This window comes from Oncorhynchus mykiss, chromosome 12 (assembly GCF_057628025.1).
Source record: "Oncorhynchus mykiss isolate SJ-2025 chromosome 12, ASM5762802v1, whole genome shotgun sequence".
NCBI classification, from domain to species: Eukaryota; Metazoa; Chordata; class Actinopteri; order Salmoniformes; family Salmonidae; genus Oncorhynchus; species Oncorhynchus mykiss.
Window position 1 is genome coordinate 63602021 of NC_143033.1, and position 22522 is coordinate 63624542.

At 46.0% G+C, this 22522-nt stretch overlaps 1 protein-coding gene across 1 annotated transcript in view; it reads right to left on the minus strand.

Moving 5' to 3' along the window:
- Nucleotides 1-22520, minus strand: part of LOC110538922 (uncharacterized) — a 68649-nt gene extending 46129 nt beyond the window's left edge. The window contains exons 1-12 of the mRNA XM_021625893.3: nucleotides 22379-22520; nucleotides 20045-20167; nucleotides 19742-19795; nucleotides 19587-19655; nucleotides 16217-16306; nucleotides 12350-12459; nucleotides 7420-8221; nucleotides 7189-7296; nucleotides 3876-7064; nucleotides 2043-2190; nucleotides 1738-1831; nucleotides 776-935 (exon numbers count right to left, since the gene is read on the minus strand). Of these exons, the coding sequence (XP_021481568.3) occupies nucleotides 776-935; nucleotides 1738-1831; nucleotides 2043-2190; nucleotides 3876-7064; nucleotides 7189-7296; nucleotides 7420-8221; nucleotides 12350-12459; nucleotides 16217-16306; nucleotides 19587-19655; nucleotides 19742-19795; nucleotides 20045-20167; nucleotides 22379-22480 (5049 nt within the window). The 5' untranslated portion in view covers nucleotides 22481-22520. The remainder of the gene's footprint in view (nucleotides 1-775; nucleotides 936-1737; nucleotides 1832-2042; nucleotides 2191-3875; nucleotides 7065-7188; nucleotides 7297-7419; nucleotides 8222-12349; nucleotides 12460-16216; nucleotides 16307-19586; nucleotides 19656-19741; nucleotides 19796-20044; nucleotides 20168-22378) is intronic.
- Between the last annotated feature and the right edge of the window lie 2 nt (nucleotides 22521-22522).

Genomic DNA, 22522 nt, shown 5'->3' on the forward strand with positions numbered 1-22522 from the left:
CATGAAAATCGAATTATCGAGATGAATTTGTCATGTATTGTCATGTTGTGTCTTGTTTCTGTCCTTTCCCTTCACCCTGTCTCCCTCTGCTGGTCGTTATTAGGTTACCTTTTCTCCCCCTCTTTCCCCCAGCTGTTCCTTGTCTCCTCCTAACTACCTCGTCACCCCTTTTCCCACCTGTTCCCTTTTTCCCTCTGATTAGTCCTCTATATCTCTCTCTGTTTTTGTTTCTGTCTTTGTCGGATTCTTGTTTGTGTTATTCATGCCTGAACCAGACTATCGTCATGTTTGCTGCAACCCTGTCCTGTCCTGTCGGAATCTGCCGGTCCATCTGAGCCTACGTTTGTTTTGTTATTAAAGAAGCTCTGTTTACGTTAATTCGCTTTTGGGTCCTCATTCACGCACCATAACAGAATTACTACATCCATTGAATTACTCAAATAATTGTAGCTGTTCACAAAGATGATGATTGGGAATTGTTGTATTTTACTTCCCTATTGGAATTGTCTTTTTGGGCCCGACTTAAGTTAAACTGCAACACCAAAGCTGGCTTGTAGGTACAGTCGAAAGCATGCTTCGAGAACGGAACCCTGGGGTCAATGAGCCTCCTGTTGCCAGCTCACTTCACGGCAAATTTTTTCCTGTCAGACCCGGTATTTGAACTCAACACAGGTCTGCCAAATAAACGCAACCCAGGTCTGGTGGTCATTGATCTAAATTGGCACACTGGGTGAGTACATGCAGTGTACTATATGGGTGTCTGATGGTGTCTTGCCTGCTTGTGGATGCTGAGCACCTGGTTCTCCCTCTGGCACTGTAGCAGGGCCTGTCTCTCGGCCTCCAGGGCCTGATTCTGCTGGGCGCACTCCAGACACTTCTGGGAGTACTGGCCCGACAACACCTCCAGCTCCCTGTGCAGAGACCGCAGCTCAACCCTGGACGATGGGGCAAAGGGGAAAGTCGGCAGTTATACAAAGGTGCATGTACTTTGCATTGAAACATACATGTAACACACACAGTGCATGCATGCACACACACACTTTAAAAAAGCAAGGTGCATGAATACAAAAAACACCCAGATAAGAAAGAGACATACAGTCTCAGTCAAACGTTTGGACACAGCTACTCATTCCAGGGTTTTTCTTTATTTTTACTATTTTCTACAATGTAGAATAATAGTGAAGACATCAAAACGATTAAATAACACATATGGAATCACGTAGTAACCAAAAAAAATCTAATTTATATTTGAGATTCTTCAAAGTATTCACCCTTTGCCTTGATGACAGCTTTGCACACACTCATATACACTGTGGCAGTGTCCGAATAACCATACTTGCGTTCTAAATAGTAGGCATTTTGGGTATGCAAACAATTAAAAGTTTTATAGTATGTTAAATTTGGAAAATGTAGTGCTTTAAATGCCAGGATGTCATACTCATTTCAGCTTCTCATCTAGTAGAATTCCCTGTACACTATTAAGGGAGAGAATTGTCTTTAGAAACGTGTGTTTGACAACAGCTGATAATCAGCTGAGGAGACACACTGTACCAAAATTAATGAATGGTGGGAATCAACGCAATTGTGCATTAGATGATGGATTCTCAGTAGGATGAGCCTAGTATGATGATGATTGTTGCTTGCTGTATTTGTTTTTAGTAAACAGTGCGTTCTAGTATGCAGTTTAAGTAAGTAGTAGGCAAGCCAGATTTATTTTCCACACACATAGTCACTCACTCATACTGGGAGGGAAGATCCGTGATGTCAGAGCTCCCTCCACTCTGACTCCTCTCCAGCTCCTCCCGATGAGCATTCCTGATTGCCTCGATCGCTACACACAGGCCACAAACACAGGAAGTGAACCCCCCCCACCATCCCACTTCAACGGGCATGTTCAGCAGGACACAACGTTGTGAAACATTCAGATGGAAATATGCTAAGTGGAACAAACATGCCACTCTAAGGAATCGTGTTGGCTCTATTAATTTGAGTCAGCAACTTTCAACCATGTTTGGCTACAGAACATGGGACAGATGTTTTACCTGCGACAGTGGCGGCTGTCTCCTCCTCCAGTAGGCAGTCTCTCTCCTGCAGGAGCGTGGCCACCTCCCTCTGGTGCTGCCGTTGCAGATCCCCCACCAGCTTCTGGTGTACCTCCTCCATGGCAGTGAAGCCCCGCTCACAGGAAACCTGTAGGGTATGAATTTCACACTTACATGTGTATACTTTTTAACACCTGCTTTTATGGAGTATTTGGTATGATGTTGGTACTGATGAATATCAAAGCATTAGCATTTACAGTGCCTTCAGAAAGTATTGACTTGACTTTTTCCAGATTGTGTTACATTACAGCCTTATTCTAAAAGTGATTTAAATATATAAAAAAAATATCCGCCATCTACACACAATACCCCATAATGACAAAGGGAAAACAGGTTTGTAGAAATTATTGCTCATTTATTACAAATAAAAAACAGAAATACCTTGATTACATACGTTTTCAGACCCAGACTCGAAATTGAGCTCAGGTGCATCCTGTTTCCATAGATCATTCTTGAGATGTTTCTACAACTTGATTAGAGTCCACCTGTGGTAAATTCAATTGATTGGACATGATTTGGAAAGGCACATACCTGTCTATATAAGGTCCCACAGTTGTCAGAGCAATAACCAAGCCATGAGATCAAAGGAATTGTCCGTAGAGCTCCGAGACAGGATTGTGTTGAAGGACATATCTGGGGAAGGTTATCAAAAAATGTCTGCAGCATTGAAGGTTCCCAAGAACACAGTGGCCTCCATCATTCTTAAATAGAATAAGTTTGGAACCACCAACATTCTTCCCAGAGCTGGCTGCCCAGCCAAACTGAGCAATCGGGGGAGAAGGGCCTTGGTCAGGGAGGTGACCAAGAACCCGGTTGTCACTCTGAGTTCCTCTGTGGAGATGGGAGAACCTTCCAGAAGGACAACCATCTCCGCAGCATGCCACCAATCAGGTCATTATGGTAGAGTGGCCAGACGGAAGCCACTTCTCAGTAAAATACAAAGATACATAAAGGCTCTCAGACCATGAGAAACAAGATTCTCTGGTCTGATGAAACCAAGATTGAACCCTTTGGCCTGAATGCCAAGCGTCATGTCTGGAAGAAAGCTGGCATCATCCCTACGGTGAAGCATTGTGTTGGCAGCATCATGCTGTGGGGATGTTTTTCAGCAGCAGGGACTGGGAGACTAGTCAGGACTGAGGGAAAGATGAACACAGCAAAGTACAGAGATCCTTGATGAAAACCTTCTCCAGAGTGCTCAGGACCTCAGACTGGGGTGGACGTTCACCTTCCAACAGGACAACTATCCTAAGCACACAGCCAAGACAATGCAGGAGTGGCTTCGGGACAAGTCTCTGAATGTACTTGAGTGGCCCAGCAAGAGCCCGGACTTGAACCCGATTGAACATCTCTGGAGAGATGTGAAAATAGCTGTGCAGTAACGCTACCCATCCAACCTGACAGAGTTTGAGAGGATCTGCAAATAAAAATGGAAGAAACTCCCCAAATACAGGTGTGCCAATCTGAAATCACTGCGGAAGTACTTCAACAAAGTACTCAGTAAAGGGTCTGAATACTTATGTAAATGTCATATTTCAGTTTACATTTTTAATAAATGTGCAAAAATTCTAAAAAACAGTTTTTGATTTGTTGTTATGGGGTATTGTGTGTAGATTGATGAGGGGGAAAAACTATTTAATACATTTTAGAATAATGCTGTAATGTAACACAATGTGGAAAAAGTCATGGGTCTGAATACTTTCCAAAGGCACTGTACATAAATCAATGTGTTTGTGTAAACGTATTGGGTATTTGAGTGGGGCTGTGTTGTACCTTGATGTTTTCAAGGTCTCTCTGATAAGCTTCCTTCATGGCAACTTCATCCCCTTCCAGATTCCGTCTCCCCGCCTCATCTTTCATGGTGTTTACCTGCGTCTCAAGCACATGGATTCGTTTCTTCATTGTTTCCATAGACACCATGTCTAATTTGCAGGCTCCATCCAGATTAAGTTTATCTGCCGGCAGGGTGGAATCCAAGGTGAAGTCTGGGTAGAAGGTGGCTTTTTCGGGAGTAGTGTTAGGGGTGGTCTGTGATGAGCGGGACTCGAGTTGTGCATCTGTTGCAACACAGGCAGACTGAGCATGGTGGCTGTGCAGACGTATCATTTCCTCCTCGTGGATCTTCTGGAGCTCCTGCATCTTCCCTTGGAACTCCTCCTCCAGCTTCTGCACCTGCTCCTCGTGGCGATCCTCGATGCTCTCGATATCAGCTAGGAGTACACCCACCTTACGCCGGGTCTCGCTCTCTGCTGCGGCCCTCCCTTGCTCCACCTGCTCCAGCTTCTCCTTGAGGGCCTGGCTGTCCTCCTGCAGTCGCGACAGGGCGTGGCTAAAAGTGCGGCGGTCCCTGCTGAGCATGGCCTCTTGCTCCTGACACAGCGCCCCTAGGCTGTCGAATGCCCCCTTGCACTGCTGCAGTTCCTGTTCGTGATCCAGCTGCAGGCGGCATGCCACGTAGGTCACCTGGGACTGCACCAGCACCTCCGGCCAGTACAGGGTCAAGTCCAGGGTTCCAACAGAGTCCGGGTCATCCAACCAGCGTCTACCTTTCGCCGCACTACTCTCCCCCTTTGAGCCACTGCTGCTGGGGATCTCCTGACAGAGTTGGTGCAAGACCTTGGCCCTTTTCCTCAGCTGGACTGCAAGTCTTTCTGTCCAGTCATGTTTTTTCTCTGTCTTGTCCCCACTCCAGACTGATTGGATCCTTTCCAGCAGGTTGTCTGTGAGGCCTCTGGACTTCAACTGGACCTGTTCCTCATAAGGAGCCAGCTCTGGAGGACTGACATCAGCCAGACCCCTGGCCTGACCAGAGCTCAGATTGTTATCCCCAGCGCCGCCACACTGTTCCTCTGACTGAGAGCTCCGCCACAGCTGCTCCCTGGTCGGGTTGTCAGAGTGCAGTTCTTCTTGTATCGGCTCTCCCTGGTAGCGATGCTGTAAGGTTAGAGAGATGTAAGCTAACTCTGCTCTGGCGCAGACCCTGCCAATGGCACTCTCCTCCGACTCAGTGTCGCCACCTACTGGTTCCCTACAATCCATTCCGAGGGCCATCCTTTTCAAAAGCACGTCGGCATACATGTGTGCTGAGTCACCTTCGTCTCCACCAAGGAGGGCTTCAGTCTGGCAAAATAATGTATCTTGGCTCTGCATTGCCGACGCCATCTTCTCCAACGTAGACGCTTCCAGTTCTAAAGCTCTACCCAATGTTTCCATTCCAGCTTCCTCTCCTTCTGGGCATGACATTGGGGCATATGTGCCTTTGCTCATTTGCTCAACCTTGTCCTCTGATAGTGTCTTGTCATCAATCAAGTCTTCCTCCTCCCTCTGAGCTCTGTGGCACTCGTGCCATTGCTCATCGGCAATTATTCCTCCTTGCCTGAGGCAGGCGGCAGCAGTGACCAGCTGCATCTCCAGGGCACAGAGCTCGGCTTCTAGGTCAGGATTGCTACCTTCACCAGGGTTCCTCCTCAGCAGGGCTTGGATCCTCTCTCTGCAGGCCTGCACACTGGCCAGGGCCGCCTGACACTGTCCACCCAGCACCCTGGTTCGGCCCTCTGTTTCCAGGGCGAAGCGCCTGCTCTGCTTGGCCTGGTTGTGAAGAAAGAGGCTAAGCCGCTGGGTAGCGGCCCGGCTCTGGGTGAGCTGGGAGAGGACGTGGGGGTCGGTGGCTGCACTGCTGCACCACTGACCTTGTGGCTCCTCCAGCCTCTGGGTGATGTCTCTCAATTTCTCCTCTGTCACATACAGCTTGGTCTCCAGGACCTGGATCACTGACATGAACCTGTCCGGATCATCTCCAGCCGTAACGATGTACTGGTAGGCCGGGTCGACAGAACATGAGCCAGGTCCGGAGTGGCTTATGGCAGGGACGCTGCTGCCATTTGTCTGTCCTCCGTCTGTATTGTAGGAGTGGTGGATGGTCTGGGTTTCCCGTGAATTCAGACCGCTGGATTTGATATTCAGTCTGTTGTCAGTCACTTTGAAGAGAGGAAGAGAGGAACAACAGGTGCATGCTTCCTTCACCTCACTCAGTTTCAGCTCCGTCTCTTCCAGGCTGCTCCCAAGGGCGGCCATCTTAACCAAGGCTTCACTCAGCTCCCGCTCCTTCCTGTCCAGCAGCCTCTTGTAGTCCTCCCTGGCATCGCTGGCTGCCACCTCCCTCTCCTGCGCCTGTCCCAGGGCCCGCTGTAGCTCCTCTGAAACACTCTCGTAGGAGTGCTCCAGGTTGTAGTAGTCAGTCTCCTCCGTCTGTAGGCGTCTCTGCAGCTGAACCACCTCACCGTCTGCCTCGGCCAGTTGGTTCTGCAGCTCTTGGCAGCGTCTCTCCAGCTGCTCCCCCTCCCCCTGTAGCCTCCCTATAGCCGCCAGCGTGCGGGCCAACTCCTCCTGCAGCTGCTGCTGAGCCTCCGCCACCTCTCCTTCCCTGGCCCACGGCTGACCCTGCCCCTTCCACAATGTCTCCGCTTGCTGCTCAGCCTTTTGCAGCTGCTCCTGCAGGTCCTGTGTCCGGCGCTCCGCCTGGGCCAGGTTGGCCCCCAGGCTTCTGCGTTCCCTGTCCTGGCTCTCCTGCAGGAGGCCCAGGTGCTTCTGCAGGCGCACCTCCTTCTCGGCCTGTGCCTCCTCTTTTGCTCTCATCTGGGCTGACACCTCTTGTAGTCGCTGGCGCAAACATTCCAACTCCTGCCGGTGTTCGTGCTCCCCCTCCTCCCGCTGCTTCCGAGCGCTCTGACGCTCCTGCTGCAGCTCAGAGCGTGCCAAGGCTGCAGCCTCCCCTGCGCTTAAAGCCCGCGCCTGCAAGGCGATGAACTCGGCCCTCCGCTGCAGTTCAGCCTCACGCGCCTCCTCCTGGCTCCTCCTCTGTGCCTCCAGCTCGAAGCGCAGGTCCTGGTTCAGCTTCTGAAGACGCTGCCACGCGCATGACTGTGCGGAGGAGAACTGGTTGAAGGATGTGGGTAGGCCATTCTAAAAGAGATTGATGGGAGATTTGGTTCCATTGTTACAGGGAAGCTAAACCAAGCGTATCTTAAGTATTATAAAGTATTTGACTTGTGTATTTGACCCAATTCAGCTACAGATATGGTCTGACCTGTAGTAGGTGGTTCTCCCTGGTGCGTTCCCTCTCCTGCTGCAGCTGTTGCTGCAGACTGATGTTCACCTGCTGGAGTCTGGACAACTCTCTCTGGGTCTGCTCCAGCTGAGGGCACACACACAGAAACATGCTGAAACACACACACACACACACACACACACACACACAAGCCACAGTAACTTAAATCACACTCTTAACACACCGTTACACACACATACTCTAGCTCACCTCTTCAGTCTGCTGTTCATAGGACTGCTGCTCCGTCTCTTCTTTGGTTTCGTCAGAGTTATTGATGGGAACCCACCTCTCCTCTCTCAGCGGTGTGGAAGCCACTTGCTGTTCTATCACCACCTCCACCCGTACACCGGCAGTGCCATCACAAGGGGTGGGGCTAGGAGTGTTGCCAAAGCCATCACCAAGGGCAACGCTAGGGACATCACTAGGGGTGTGGCCAGTGACATCGTCATCGCCGCAACCAATGGGCAGCTCTGGTGTAGAAGAGGTGGAGCTGTTGTCCACCTCAGAAATTGTCATTTTTTCAAAAACCTTATTTTGAGCATGAACTAGTGTTGTGGATGTTGTGGGTGTTTTGGTCCCAGCAACACTTCTTTCCTCTAGGGGTGTGGCCGTGAATGGAGCCTGGGGTAGCATGGTTGGACCTGCCCCCCTTTGTAGCACCTCCGCCTCTTGTGAAGCTACAGTGTCCCTGAGGCACTGAGAAGAGTACGAGGAGGAGCAGGAGTTAGAGGCAACCAGAGAGGAGGCAGAGGAGACTGGCGATGGGCTGCCGCCGTCAGCGGTGTCCCATCCTACCACAGGACGCGACTGTCCACTGGGCTCCGCCTCCTTCTCTACTCCCTGGTGGTGCTGTTGGTGGCTAAAATCAGCCCAGTCAAAGGTTTTGTAGCGTCCTTCCCGGCGACGCTCGCGGACACTACGGTTCTTCCTCTGATCTGGATCCACATCTTCCTCTGCAGAGCGTGTCTCCATAGGGCCCAGCGCTGGTGGCTCCTTCTGCTGTGGAAGAGAACTGGAGGACAGAAGAGAAGGCAAAGGCATGGTCAACTGTTGTCAAATGACAACATAATAGTTTACGTAAGCTTTCTCATCACCTAGCCACGACAAAGGGACCAAGTCAACTGTTACAATCTACATAGAGTATGCCAGAACTACTTCACATTTACATTTTAGTAATTTAGCAGATGCTCTTAACCCTAATTTCTCCTGTAAATTGCTCTGGATAATTGCCTTGCTCAATGGCACAGACAGATTTTTCACCTAGTCGGCTCAGGGATTCAAACCAATGCTCTTAAACGCAAGGCTATCTGCCACCCAAAATACTGGGTTGATTTCGTTTTCTAGGCACAATGGAAACAATGGAATGTCCAAAAGTGCAAACTCCAAACTGAGTCAAGTGCACATCAAACTCTACATATTTTATTTGACCCAGGTCTGGTGTGTGTACACAGATACAGAAATACAGGTAACACTTTACTTGACACCCAGCGTCATAACATGTTATGACACAGTCATAACCATGTCATATGTCATAACAGCTGACATAACTTGTCATACATAACCTGTTATAATATGGTCATAACACTGTCATGACACATATATTTAGACCTGTTGTGACATATATTGCGTTATTTTACGGCTGGTTATGACACCTACATAAGAGTGTCAAAAACCACAAAATCACCACGCAAGGCTAAGCCTTCCATTACACCATAGCCTACATGTCAAAAGTATATTTATGACGTATACTTTTTTATTTTTAAATAGACCATATTAAATTATCATTGTAATTTTGCACACATTGATGTGCACTAACCCCAATGCTCTGTTACATGACTTATATGATTATGATGGTCATAATTCTGCTTCACAATGTCATAAAGTGTCTTTTTTTTGTCCAAGTAAAGTGACACTGGATGGTCATAATGCTTCATGACAGTGTCATTTTATTTAAAATATGATGAAAAAACATGACTGTAAAGAATTCACTTCTGCGAACAGGCCTTTCTAATTGACCTGGCCTGGGTATCCTGGAATGACATTGACCTCATCCCGTCAGTAGAGGATGCCTGTTTATTATTTAAAAGTGCCTTCTTCACCATCTTAAACAAGCATGCTCCATTAAAAAAATGTTGAACTAGGAATAGATATAGCCCTTGGTTTACTCCAGACCTGTCTGCCCTTGACCAGCACAAAAACATCCTGTGGCATTCTGCATTAGCATCGAATATCCCCCATGATATGCAACTTTTTAGGGAAGTTAGGAACCAATATACACAGGCAGTTAGGCTAAGGCTAGCTAAGGCTAGCTTTTTCAAACAGAAATTTGCATCCTGTAGTACAAACTCAAAAAGGTTCTGGGACATTGTAAAGTCCATGGAGAATAAGAGCACCTCCTCCCAGCTGCCCACTGCACTGTGGCTAGGAAACACTGTCATCACCGATAAATCCACAAAAATTAAGAATTTCAATAAGCATTTTTCTACGGCTGGCCATGCTTTCCACCTGGCCCTTTCCACCTGACCCCTACCCCGGTCAACAGCCCTGCGCTCCCCACAGCAACTCGCCCAAACCTCCCCCACTTCTCCTTCACCCAAATCCAGATAGCTGATGTTCTGAAAGAACTACAAAATCTGGACCTCTACAAATCAGCCGGGCTAGACAATCTGGACCCTCTCTTTCTAAAATTATCTGCCGAAATTGTTGCAACCCCTATAACTAGCCTAATCAACCTCTCTTTCGTATCGTCTGAGATTCCCATAGATTGGAAAGCTGCCGCGGTCATCCCCCTCTTCAAAGGGGGAGGCACTCTAGACCTTAACTGCTACAGACCTATATCTATTCTACCCTGCCTTTCTAAAGTCTTTAAAAGACAAGTTAACAAACAGATTACCGATCATTTCGAATCTCACCCTACCTTCTCCGCTATGCAATCTGGTTTCACTGCTGGTCATGGGTGCACCTCAGCCAAGCTCAAGGTCCTAAACAATATCATAACCGCCATCGATAAGAGACATTACTGTGCAGCCGTATTCATCGACCTGGCTAAGGCTTTCGACTCTGTCAATCACAACATTCTTATTGGCAGATCAACAGCCTTGGTTTCTCAAATGACTGCCTCACTTGGTTCACCAACTACTTCTCCGATAGAGTTCAGTATGTCAAATCGGAGGGCCTGTTGTCCGGACCTCTGGCAGTCTCTATGGGGGTGCCACAGGGTTCAATTCTCAGGCCAACTCTCTTCTCTGTATACATCAATGATGTCGCTCTCGCTGCTGGTGATTCTTTGATCCACCTCTATGCAGACGACAACATTCTGTATACCTCTGGCCCTTCGTTGGACACTGTTTTTAACTAACCTCCAGATGAGCTTCAATGTCATACAACTCTCCTTCCGTGGCCTCCAACTGCTCTTAAATGCAAGTAAAAATAAATGCATGCTCTTCAACCGATCGCTGCCTGCACCTGCCCGCCCGTCCAGCATCACTACTCTGGATGGCTCTGACTTAGAATATGTGGACAACTACAAATACCTAGGTGTCTGGTTAGACTGTAAACTCTCCTTCCAGACTCACATTAAACATCTCCGATCCAAAATTAAATCTAGAATCGGCTACCTATTTCGCAACAAAGCATTCTTCACTCATGCTGCCAAACATACCCTCGTAAAACTGGCCATCCTACCGATCCTTGACTTCGGCGATGTCATTTACAAAATAGCCTCCAACACTCTACTCAACAAATTGGATGCTGTCTATCACAGTCCCATCCGTTTTGTCACCAAAGCCACATATACTACCCACAACTGCGACCTGTATGATCTCCATAGCTGGCCCTCGCTTCATACTCGTCGCCAAACCCACTGGCTCCAGGTCATCTACCAGTCTCTGCTAGGTAAAGCCCCACCTTATCTCAGCTCACTGGTCACCATAGCAGCACCCACCTGTAGCACGCACTCCAGCAGGTATATCTCACTGGTCACCCCCAAAGCCAATTCTTCCTTTGGCCGCCTCTCCTTCCAGTTCTCTGCTGCCAATGACTGGAACGAACTGCAAAAATCACTGAAGCTGGAGACTCTTACCTCTCTCACTAGTTTTAAGCACTAGCTGTCAGAGCAGCTCACAGATCACTGCACCTCATCTGTAAATAGCCCATCCAATCTACCTCATCCCCATACTGTATTTATTTATCTTGCTCCTTTGCACCCCAGTATCTCAACTTGCACATTCATCTTCTGCACATCCTACAATTCCAGTGTTTAATTCCTATATTTTAATTACTTTGCCACCATGGCCTATTTATTGCCTTACCTCTCTTATCCTACCTCATTTGCACATGCTGTATATAGATTTTTCTACTGTATTATTGATTGTATGTTTGTTTATTCCATGTGTTGTTGTGTCAAACTGCTTTGCTTTCGCAGTTGCAACTGAGAACTTGTTCTCAACTAGCCTACCTGGTTAAATAAAGGTGAAATGAAATAACAATAAAAACTACAACAACAAGGATTTAATAATTTTTGGGTAGGAATAGATGTCGGTTTTGACACTCTTATGTAGGTGTCATAATCAGCCATAAAATAACACAATATATGTCACAACAGGTGTAAATATGTGGGTCATGACAGTGTTATGACCATATAATGGTTATGACAAGTTATGACAGGTTTAGTCAGCTGTTATCACATTATGACATGGTTTTGACAGTGTTATAATGTGTTATGACACTGGGTGTCAAGTAAAGTGTTACCCAAATACATTTAAAGGTCAAGGGTCACGAGGCCCAAGGATTCAACCTGGCTCTGAGAGTGGACAGTTCCAGCAGCAGCAGGTTTTTCCTAAAGAGTAGCATGGAAGACATAGGACAAAGTAGGAAAGAAGAGCCATCGGACTTTGTGTTTCATAACAAGCGCATATCAGGGGATTGAAGTGTTCAGTGCTGGATGCCATTTTGATTTGTTCATTTTTACTCTTTGATTTATAAACTTGCAGTTTGCACATTATTGTAAACTGAAGCAAATTGTGCAATGTTCTGTTTAGAGCGTTGATGTTGTCTTTTTGTCTTGTCGGTCTTGTTTTGTGATTGAAAATCAATCAATAAATCATAAATAGTTTGTCTCAACCAGAGAAGACTCCTTTACCTTGTGACGACCAGGGCCTCGTTGTGCCTCACGTTCTTCATCACTGACTGGACCCAGTTCCTCCGGATCCCAGAAGTCATGGCACACAGGGTGAACGCTCCCTCTGCAGTCTTTGTGAGGAGGGGGGAAGACTCAATCACTGTGATTTCAGTGTGCTTTTTGTCATTAACTATCATACCCTGTCCTGTCCTACCCTTGAATAATTAATTTCATAGAATATTTTCACCCTGAACATGCACTACACACAGAATACAAAAAAATATCTGATCTAAGATACACCCCAATGAACCCTTTATTATTAACTTTTAATACCATCCCACACACCCCTTGACAGCCCTACTGCATAGGACAGGTAGACTGTCGGGCTATAACAAATCATCTCAACTGACTGAGGATTAACCAATCAAAGACTCCATGTAGCATCTTCTGTCTATAAAATGAGCTGCTCCTTATGTGTGGATAATCCTTCCTACTGCAGTTTTTTTGAAAGATATAACATTAGCTATGGAGAACTGAAAATGTGTTGCTAATGCTCAGGCCCTATGGACAACGGTCAGTGGGAAAAAATTGTGATGGACTACTTTCAGTAGGATGATCGTACCATGCTGACTCTCAGGAAATCCCTGATTTAGGTAAAAACATTTTAATTGAAGAAGACATTGTAGAGTCAGTCTTCTGATGACAGTGATGGGGAAGAAACATCGATCAACAGTGTTGTTGTCACGGAAGAAGTTTACTGAGTTTTGAAATCTGTACAAATAAAACGGAAATTATACAGGACGTCGTGTTTAATGAAAGGGGTTGCAGTCTGCTATGAAGCGTTCATCCATGCATACGGGTAAGAATCTAGCTACAGTTCCAGATATTATACATTTCTAATTTTGTCAGAAAGTTGTTTTCATTGGAAGTTAAAGCGTACTGTTAGCTAGCTAGCTGACATAAGATGGATGGCTCGCTAGCTAACATTACGTGTATGATCTGTATAGTAATATTATCTCAGCAAGACATTTGCATTGCTAGTTATAGCCTAATGTTAGCTAGCTAACTAGCTAACATTGAACTTATTTGGTTAACTTTAAAAATACACGCAGTCAGTCAGGAAAGCAAAGGCCATTTCTTCAGGCAGAAATTTGCATCCTGTAGCTCTAACTCCAAAACGTTCTGGGACACTGTAAAGTCCATGGAGAACAAGAGCACCTCCTCCCAGCTGCCCACTGCACTGAGGCTAGGAAACACGGTCACCACCGATAAATCCATGATTATCGAAAACTTCAACAAGCATTTAACGGCTGGCCATGCCTTCTTCCTGGCTACTCCAGCTACTTGCCCAAGCCTCTCCAGGTTCTCCTTTACCCAAATCCAGATAGCGGATGTTCTGAAAGAGCTGCAAAACCTGGACCCATACAAATCAGCTGGGCTTGACAATCTGGACCCTCTATTTCTGAAACTATCTGCTGCCATTGTCACAACCCCTATTACCAGCCTGTTCAATCTCTCTTTCATATCGTCTGAGATCCCCAAGGATTGGAAAGCTGCCGCAGTCATCCCTTTCTTCAAAGGGGGAGACACCCTGGACCCAAACTGTTACAGACCTATATCCATCCTGACCTGCCTATCTAAGGTCTTCGAAAGCCAAGTCAACAAACAGGTCACTGACCATCTCGAATCCCACCGTACCTTCTCCGCTGTGCAATCTGGTTTCCGAGCCGGTCACGGGTGCACCTCAACCACGCTCAAGGTACTAAACAATATCAGAACCGCCATCGATAAAAGACAGTACTGTGCAGCCGTCTTCATCGACCTGGCCAAGGCTTTCGACTCTGTCAATCACCATATTCTTATCGGCAGACTCAGTAGCCTCGGTTTTTCTAATGACTGCCTTGCCTGGTTCACCAACTACTTTGCAGACAGAGTTCAGTGTTTCAAATCGGAGGGCATGCTGTCCGGTCCTCTGGCAGTCTCTATGGGGGTGCCACAGGGTTCAATTCTCGGGCCGACTCTTTTCTCTGTATATATCAATGATGTTGCTCTTGCTGCGGGCAATTCCCTGATCCACCTCTACGCAGACGACACCATTCTGTATACTTCCGGCCCGTCCTTGGACACTGTGCTATCTAACCTCCAAACGAGCTTCAATGCCATACAACACTCCTTCCGTGGCCTCCAACTGCTCTTAAACGCTAGTTAAACCAAATGCATGCTTTTCAACCGTTCGCTGCCTGCACCCGCACGCCCGACTAGCATCACCACCCTGGATGGTTCCGACCTAGAATATGTGGACATCTATAAGTACCTAGGTGTCTGGCTAGACTGTAAACTCTCCTTCCAGACTCATATCGAACATCTCCAATCTAAAATCAAATCTAGAGTCAGCTTTCTATTCCGCAACAAAGCCTCCTTCACTCACGCCGCTAAACTTACCCTAGTAAAACTGACTATCCTACCGATCCTCGACTTCGGCGATGTCATCTACAAAATAGCTTCCAATACTCTACTCGGCAAACTGGATACAGTTTATCACAGTGCCATCCGTTTTGTTACTAAAGCACCTTATACCACCCACCACTGCGACCTGTATGCTCTAGTCGGCTGGCCCTCGCTACATATTCGTCGCCAGACCCACTGGCTCCAGGTCATCTACAAGTCCATGCTAGGTAAAGCTCCGCCTTATCTCAGTTCACTGGTCACGATGGCAACACCCACCCGTAGCACGCGCTCCAGCAGGTGTATCTCACTGATCATCCCTAAAGCCAACACCTAATTTGGCCGCCTTTTGTTCCAGTTCTCTGCTGCCTGTGACTGGAACGAATTGCAAAAATTGCTGAAGTTGGAGACTTTTGTCTCCCTCACCAACTTCAAACATCTGCTATCTGAGCAGCTAACCGATCGCTGCAGCTGTACATAGTCTATCGGTAAATAGCCCACCCAATTTTACCTACCTCATCCCCATACTGTTTATATTTATTTACTTTTCTGCTCTTTTGCACACCAATATCTCTACCTGTACATGACCATCTGATCATTTATCACTCCAGTGTTAATCTGCAAAATTTTAATTATTCGCCTACCTCCTCATGCCTTTTGCACACAATGTATATAGACTCTCTTTTTTTTCTACTGTGTTATTGACTTGTTAATTGTTTACTCCATGTGTAACTCTGTGTTGTCTGTTCACACTGCTATGCTTTATCTTGGCCAGGTCGCAGTTGCAAATGAGAACTTGTTCTCAACTAGCCTACCTGGTTAAATAAAGGTGAAATAAAAAAATTAAATAAAAATAGCTACATGTCTAAACAAAAGACCCCAAGATAAAGCGTACTGTTAGCTTTCTAGCTGAGGTTAGATGACTGGCTCGGTAGCTAACATTACGTGTATGATCTGTGTAGAAAATATTATCTCAACAATCCATTTGCATTGCTAGTTATAGCCTAATGTTAGCTAGCTAACTAACTAACATTGAACCTATTTGGTTAACTTTAGCTAGCTATGACAATTAGTTTGTATTGCTAGTACTCTATGGATTGGGATTATGGCTCATTGTTTAGCTAGCTAGCTAAACAAAAGACTCCACTTCACCAGATGATTACGTGACCCATCAAGTTATCCAGGTGTGTCTGACAGTGATTACTGTTTGTATAATAGCACTATTGTATAATAGTGCTAAAGTATTTGTGTCTGGAATGTATCTTTAAGCATCAGTAGAACAAGCCTGGCTCTCCTCTACCAGTCATACAAGGAAAATGGTCTGGATATACCATTTTGTAGCTCTGTCTCTACTTTTATCCAATGTATAAAAAAAAAAAACACAATTTCAAATTTTGCTACATAAAACTGAATCAAAGCGATCGGTCAAAAATGTCAACTCACGTGTATCTGGAAGCCGTAGTTCCTCTGAACTGGGTAGTCTGTGATGTCATAACAAGTAGAAAGGTTAATCTCGCCATCCAAATCAGCAGCCTGAAATTAAATATGATAGAGAAAGACCGTCAAAGTTAAGAGGATGCTGTGATGCCCACACACACACACACACACACACACACACACTCTTGCTCATTCTCTCTCACACATAAAATAATACAAGTGTAGTGTATTCTCAAACAACATTTAAAATAAGGCTGTGGCAGTGGATCTGACGTTTTCAGGATCGTTAGACCACAGACTAAAAGATCTGGAGCTTCCCGAAGATTCTGGAATTGTGACCCGGAGAAAAATGGGGAAGGGCCATGCTTTTTCAATTTCAGACAGTGGGAGGGTTTAGTATTATTATTATTTTTAAATCTTGTCCAGGTGTCACGCCCTGACCTTAGAGAGCCTTGTTTATTCTCTATTTGGTTAGGTCAGGGTGTGACTTGGGTGGGCAAATCTATGTTTCTATTTCTTTGTTGGCCTAGGATGGTTCCCAATCAGAGGCAGCTGTTTATCATTGTCTCTGATTGGGGATCATACTTAGGCAGCCTGTTGTCCCACCTTAGAGTGTGGGATCTTGTTTGTGTGTAGTTGCTTTCTGCACTGCATGTAGCTTTACGTTAGTTTTTGTTTTTTGTTGTTTTTTCGGTGTCATTTAAATTAAATAAAAAATGTACGCCTACCACCCTGCACCTTGGTCCAATCCATCTTTAAACGATAGTGACACCAGGGGACGGTCATGTATTTTATAATAGATTAAATGTCAATATTGCTTAGTGTTTAAGAATTAGTTGCTTATTGATGTGTGCCCGATGCTGCTCCTCATCCCTGATTCTTTGCTGGGCATGCAATATTAAGTGCGCCAATATTTAGTGTGATCTCAATCAAATGATCCATAGCCTATACTGTAGGCTATAGGCCAAGGCTACTGTATACAAAGTGATTGCTCTGAAAAAGGAAATAGAATGGTATTTGTCACATGCTCTGAATACAACAGGTGTAAACTTTACTGTGAAATGCTTACTTACGAGCCCTTTCCCAACAATGCAGAGTTAAAAAGGAATACAAAAAAATACAAATAAACAAATAACAATAAAATAACAATAACGAGGCTTGCCGTGCATGCGGCAGCGGGGAGAACAGTCTATGACTTGGGTGGCTGTAGTCTGACAATTGTTGGGGCCTTCCTCTGACACCGCCTACTATAGAGGTCCTGGATGGCAGGGAGCTAAGCCCCAGTGATGTACTGGGCCATACGCATTACCCTCTGTAGGATCTTGCGGTGGGATGCCAAGCAGCTGCCATACCAAGCAGTGATGCAGCAAGTAAAGATGGTGCAGCTGTAGACCTTTTTGAGGATCTGTGGGCCAATGCCAAATAATCTCAGCTTCCTGGGGGGAGATATGCCCTCTTCACGACTGTGTTGGTGTGTTTGGACCATGATAGGTCCTTAGTGATGTGTACACAGAGGAACATGAAGCTCTTGACTCGCCCACTACAGCAATTGGATGCAAATGGGGGCGTGCTCAGTCCTCCGTTTCCTGTACTCCATGTTCAGCTCCTTTGTCTTACTGACATTGAGGGAGAGGTTGTTGTCCCGGCATCACACTGCCAGGTCTCTGACCTCCTCCCTGTAGGCTGTCTCATCGGAAAATCAGGCCAACCACCGTTGTGTCGTCGGCAAACGTAATGATGGTGTTGGAGTTATGCGTGGCCACGCAGTCATGGGTGAACAGGGAGTACAGGAGGGGACTAAGCACACATCCCTGAGAGGCTCCCGTGTTGAAGGTCAGTGTGGCGGATGTGTTTTTGCCTACCCTCACCACCTGGGGGCGGCCCATCAGGAAGTCTAGGATCCAGTTGCAGAGGGAAGTGTTTAAACCCAGGGTCCTTAGCTTATTAATGAGCTTGGAGATCACAGGGTAGTTACAGGTCTAAGAAAATATACTTCCTTCACAATTGTTTTGTGCTGGTGGGATGGTGTAAAACTAGGCTACACTACAGCTGCAATTGTATCCCAATAATGAGCATTGGCCTGCCCTGCTCTTGCAGATGTAAACATTTGTGTGCCGTCTAAACAATGGGGGCACTTCAGGAGGCGAGTATAAGGCTTCTTCCAAAAATAATTTTGTATTTGTCCCAAAAATTCATTAGGCCTATCTGTACATGCAGGCTACTGATTTCCTGTTCAGTTTGAAAGGGAGACCACAAAGATGCGAAGGAGGACCGGAGCTACATTTTATTAGCTTGCTACTGCTATAATCGATGGTGCTGCTGTAGAACTTTCTGAGGATCTGGGGACCCATACCAAATATTTTCAGTCTCCTGAAGGGGGAAAGGTGTTGTCATGCCCTCTTCACAACTGTCTTGGTGTGTTTGGACCATGACAGTTTGTTGGTGATGTGGACACCAAGGAACTCGAAATTCTCGACTCGCTCCACAGCGCTCTACAGCGAGTGTCTGCGTTGCCAAGCGGTAAAATAGAAGTCAGTTCTATTTGTGACGCTGAACCTAAGTTCAGCTGACGCTAAGTCCTGCCTCTCCCATCTCCTCATTGCTTTACAGAAGCAGATACCCTGGTGCCATCTCCTCATTGGTTATACCCACGTGGGTGATTGAAAGATGAACTAAGGTTGGTCGGTCATGGTAATACACCTTATTATGAAAGTTTTGATGCCAATCGTCATACAGTGCCTTGCGAAAGTATTCGGCCCCCTTGAACTTTGCGACCTTTTGCCACATTTCAGGCTTCAAACATAAAGATATAAAACTGTATTTTTTTGTGAAGAATCAACAACAAGTGGGACACAATCATGAAGTGGAACGACATTTATTGGATATTTCAAACTTTTTTAACAAATCAAAAACTGAAAAATTGGGCGTGCAAAATGTGTTGTCGCACAGTGTTGTTTTGAATGATGTACAGTGAGCAAATGTTTGAGCAGATGCTGTTAACAAACTGTAGCATAGCCTACATGTGCATTATGCCTAGTGGTGCGCTCTGTTGTATTTTGGCCACATGAGCGAAATATGAGGTGGTGTTTTTGTCTTACAGTAACGTTATACTATGCTATTATATTTGGTTCTGTTATGTAGAATACTGTGATCATTATGTGATCTTGCAGACATTGATTCAGCTTTGTCTAACGTTGATCTAACTTTGCCTGAGTAGCCTGTTCTCTACGCGTATACTTATGCGCAGAAAGTGATCCACACAAGTGCTGGCAGAAGCTTCAGGAAGCTCCAGATCTTTTATTCAGAGGACTAAAGATCCCAAAAATGTCATATCCGTAGGCACTCCATTAAAATAAAGATAACTGTCCATCCATACCTCCTCAGCAACAATATCTCTGTAGAACCTCAGGGTTTGGTCAGTCAGGACGAACCAGTGCTTCTTCCACTGCAAGATAGATAACGAATCAACAATTAAGGAATTGCAATTCACATGCACAAACACATACAGATACAAAGTTTATAAACACTAACCTGCCCTTTGTCAGTCAGTCTGGTCATCCAGCCCTTTTTGAAGTTGAGGTCGGGCTGGGAAGGGGAAAACCTTTATCATTTTTATTTAAAAATGTTTATAATAATGTAAATCAGTTTAGCTTAAATGAAGCTTACCCTATATTTGTAATATTAGGCCAGTTTCCCAGACACAGATTCAATTTAGTCCTAGACTAAAAGGCATGCTCAATTGATCATCTCTTTGTCTGGGAAACCGGCACATTATGTATTGGACACACCCAGATCTAGTTTAAGAATGTAGAGGTCCCATCTGGACAGATTTACTGTTGTTGTGGTGGCCGTAGCTTCTGCTGCTCTCCGGTCCAAGGACTTGGAGCGGCGGTAGCAGGGCATGGTTGGTCTGGAGACATCTGGGGCAGAACGCTTCAGAGCAGATTCCAGGGTCTCCTCCAACCACAGGCAGAGAGGAGAGAACTACAGTTGAGCACATGTCTACTTTTATCCCCAAAAAGTACAACATTTCAACCAAACTTCCATTGTGTAATCAGGAGTTGCTTAATGTAGGGTGTGTGAAAACTCACTTTGGTGATGCCATTTAGTCTAGTAAGATGGCGCCGACAGGCAGCTCTGCTTCTAGCTCCTAAGCAACTTTGACGGTAACAAAGTTCTACCAACACGCTACCGAAGTTCTACCAACACATTGACTACAGTACTCGTGCTGGGAAAACACTCCACCACTGCAAGTCTCTCTTCCAGGATGCCTACAAGGCCCTACCCCACCCTCCCTTCGGCAAATCAGATCACAACTTTATTTTGCTCCTCCCTTCCTATAGGCAGAAACTTATACAGGAAGTACCCGTGCTAAGGTCTATTCAACGCTGGTCTGACCAATGCTTCAAGATTGTTTTGATCACGCGGACTGAGATATGTTTTGGGTAGCCTCGGATAATAACATTGATGAGTTCATCAGGAAGTGTATAGGGGGCGTTGTTCCTACTGTGACTGTTAAAACCTACTCAAACCAGAAACTGTGGATAGGTGGCAGCATTCGCGCTAAACTGAAAGCGCAAACCACCGCATTTAACCATGGCAAGGTGACTGGGAATATGGTCGAACACAAGCGGTGTAGTTATTCCCTCCGTAAGACAATCAAACAGGCAAAACGTCAGTACAGAGACAAAGTGTATTCGCAATTCAATGGCTCAGACACGAGACGTATGTGGCAGGGTCTACAGACAATCAAGGATTACAAAGGGAAAACCAGCCACGTCGTCGAGACCAATGTCTTTCTCCCAGACAAGCTAAACACCTTCTTCACCCGCTTTGAGTACAACACAGTGCCATCGATGAGGCCCTCTCCCAAGGACTATGGGCTCTCCTTCTCTGGCGACATGAGTAAGACATTTAAGCATGTTAAACCTCGTAAGGCTGCTAGCCCAGACAGCATCCCTAGCTGTGTCCTCCGAGCATGCGCAGACCAGCTGTATGGAGTGTTTACGGACATTCAATCTCTCCCTATCCCAATCTGCTGTCTTCAATTGCTTCAAGGTGTCCACCATTGTTCCTGTACCCAAGAAAGCAAAGGTAACTGAACTAAATGACTATCGCTTGTAGCACTCACTTCTGTCATCATGAAGTGCTTTGAGAGGGTAGTTAAGGACCATATCACCGCTACCTTACCTGATACCCTAGACCCACTTCAATTTTCTTACCACCCCAATAGATCCACAGACGATGCCATCCCCATTGCACTGTACACTGCCCTATCCCACCTGGACAAGAGGAATATCTATGTAAGGATGCTGTTCACTGACTACAGCTCAGCCTTCAACACCATGGTACCCTCCAAGTTGATCATCAAGCTCGCGGCCCTGATCTGAACTCTGCTATGTGCAACTGGGTTCTGGACTTCCTGACAGGCCGCCCCCATGTGGTGAAGGTAGGAAACAACACCTCCACTTTACTGATCCTCAACACAGGGGCCCCACAAGGGTGCGTACTCAGCCCCCTCCTGTATTCCCTGTTCACCCATGACTGCGTGACCACACACGCCTCCAACTCAATCATCAAGTTTGCAGACGACACAACCATAGTAGGCCTGATTCACAACAATGACGAGACAGCCTACATGGAGGAGGTGAGGGCCCTGGCGGATTGGTGCCAGGAAAATAACCTGTCCCTCAACGTCAACAAAACGAAGGAGCTGATCGAGGACTTCAGGAAAAAGCAGAGGTAACATGCCCCTATCCCCATTGACGGGACCACAGTGGAGAGGGTGAAACATACTGCTTAACTAATTTAAAATTTTTTACAACTTTTTTTTCTAGCCTTTTCTGGCCATTAATTTATTCACCCTAATTTTGACCATCCTACAAGTGTAAAAAGTAAAATACGTTTTGAACGGATTATGATAGAGACAAGAGGTTTGGAACATTGGTTTTCTTAGAGGAGTATCTGCACACTTAACATTATTTTACCCATTGGCCATAATATGCAGTTTGATTGGACACTACTTAATGTCTCTTCAGTTTCAACAGCAGATTCTATCTCCACATATCTCACAATTCAGGTACTTGGTAGTCCAAAGCTAAATGAATGTGATCAATATACTGGTAGTTTATTGCGCTATAATCCGTTTTCCAAAAATGGTCATTGTACCTGTTTTTTGCTTATCTGCATTCTACTGTGTCGGGTCTGGCTTGTGGTGTTGGAGAATGATGAGGAAGAGGAGGTTGGCTCAGATGAAGAGCTGGTGTCCATGTTGTCAACGTGATCACCCTCTAACTGGTCTATGACCTGCGA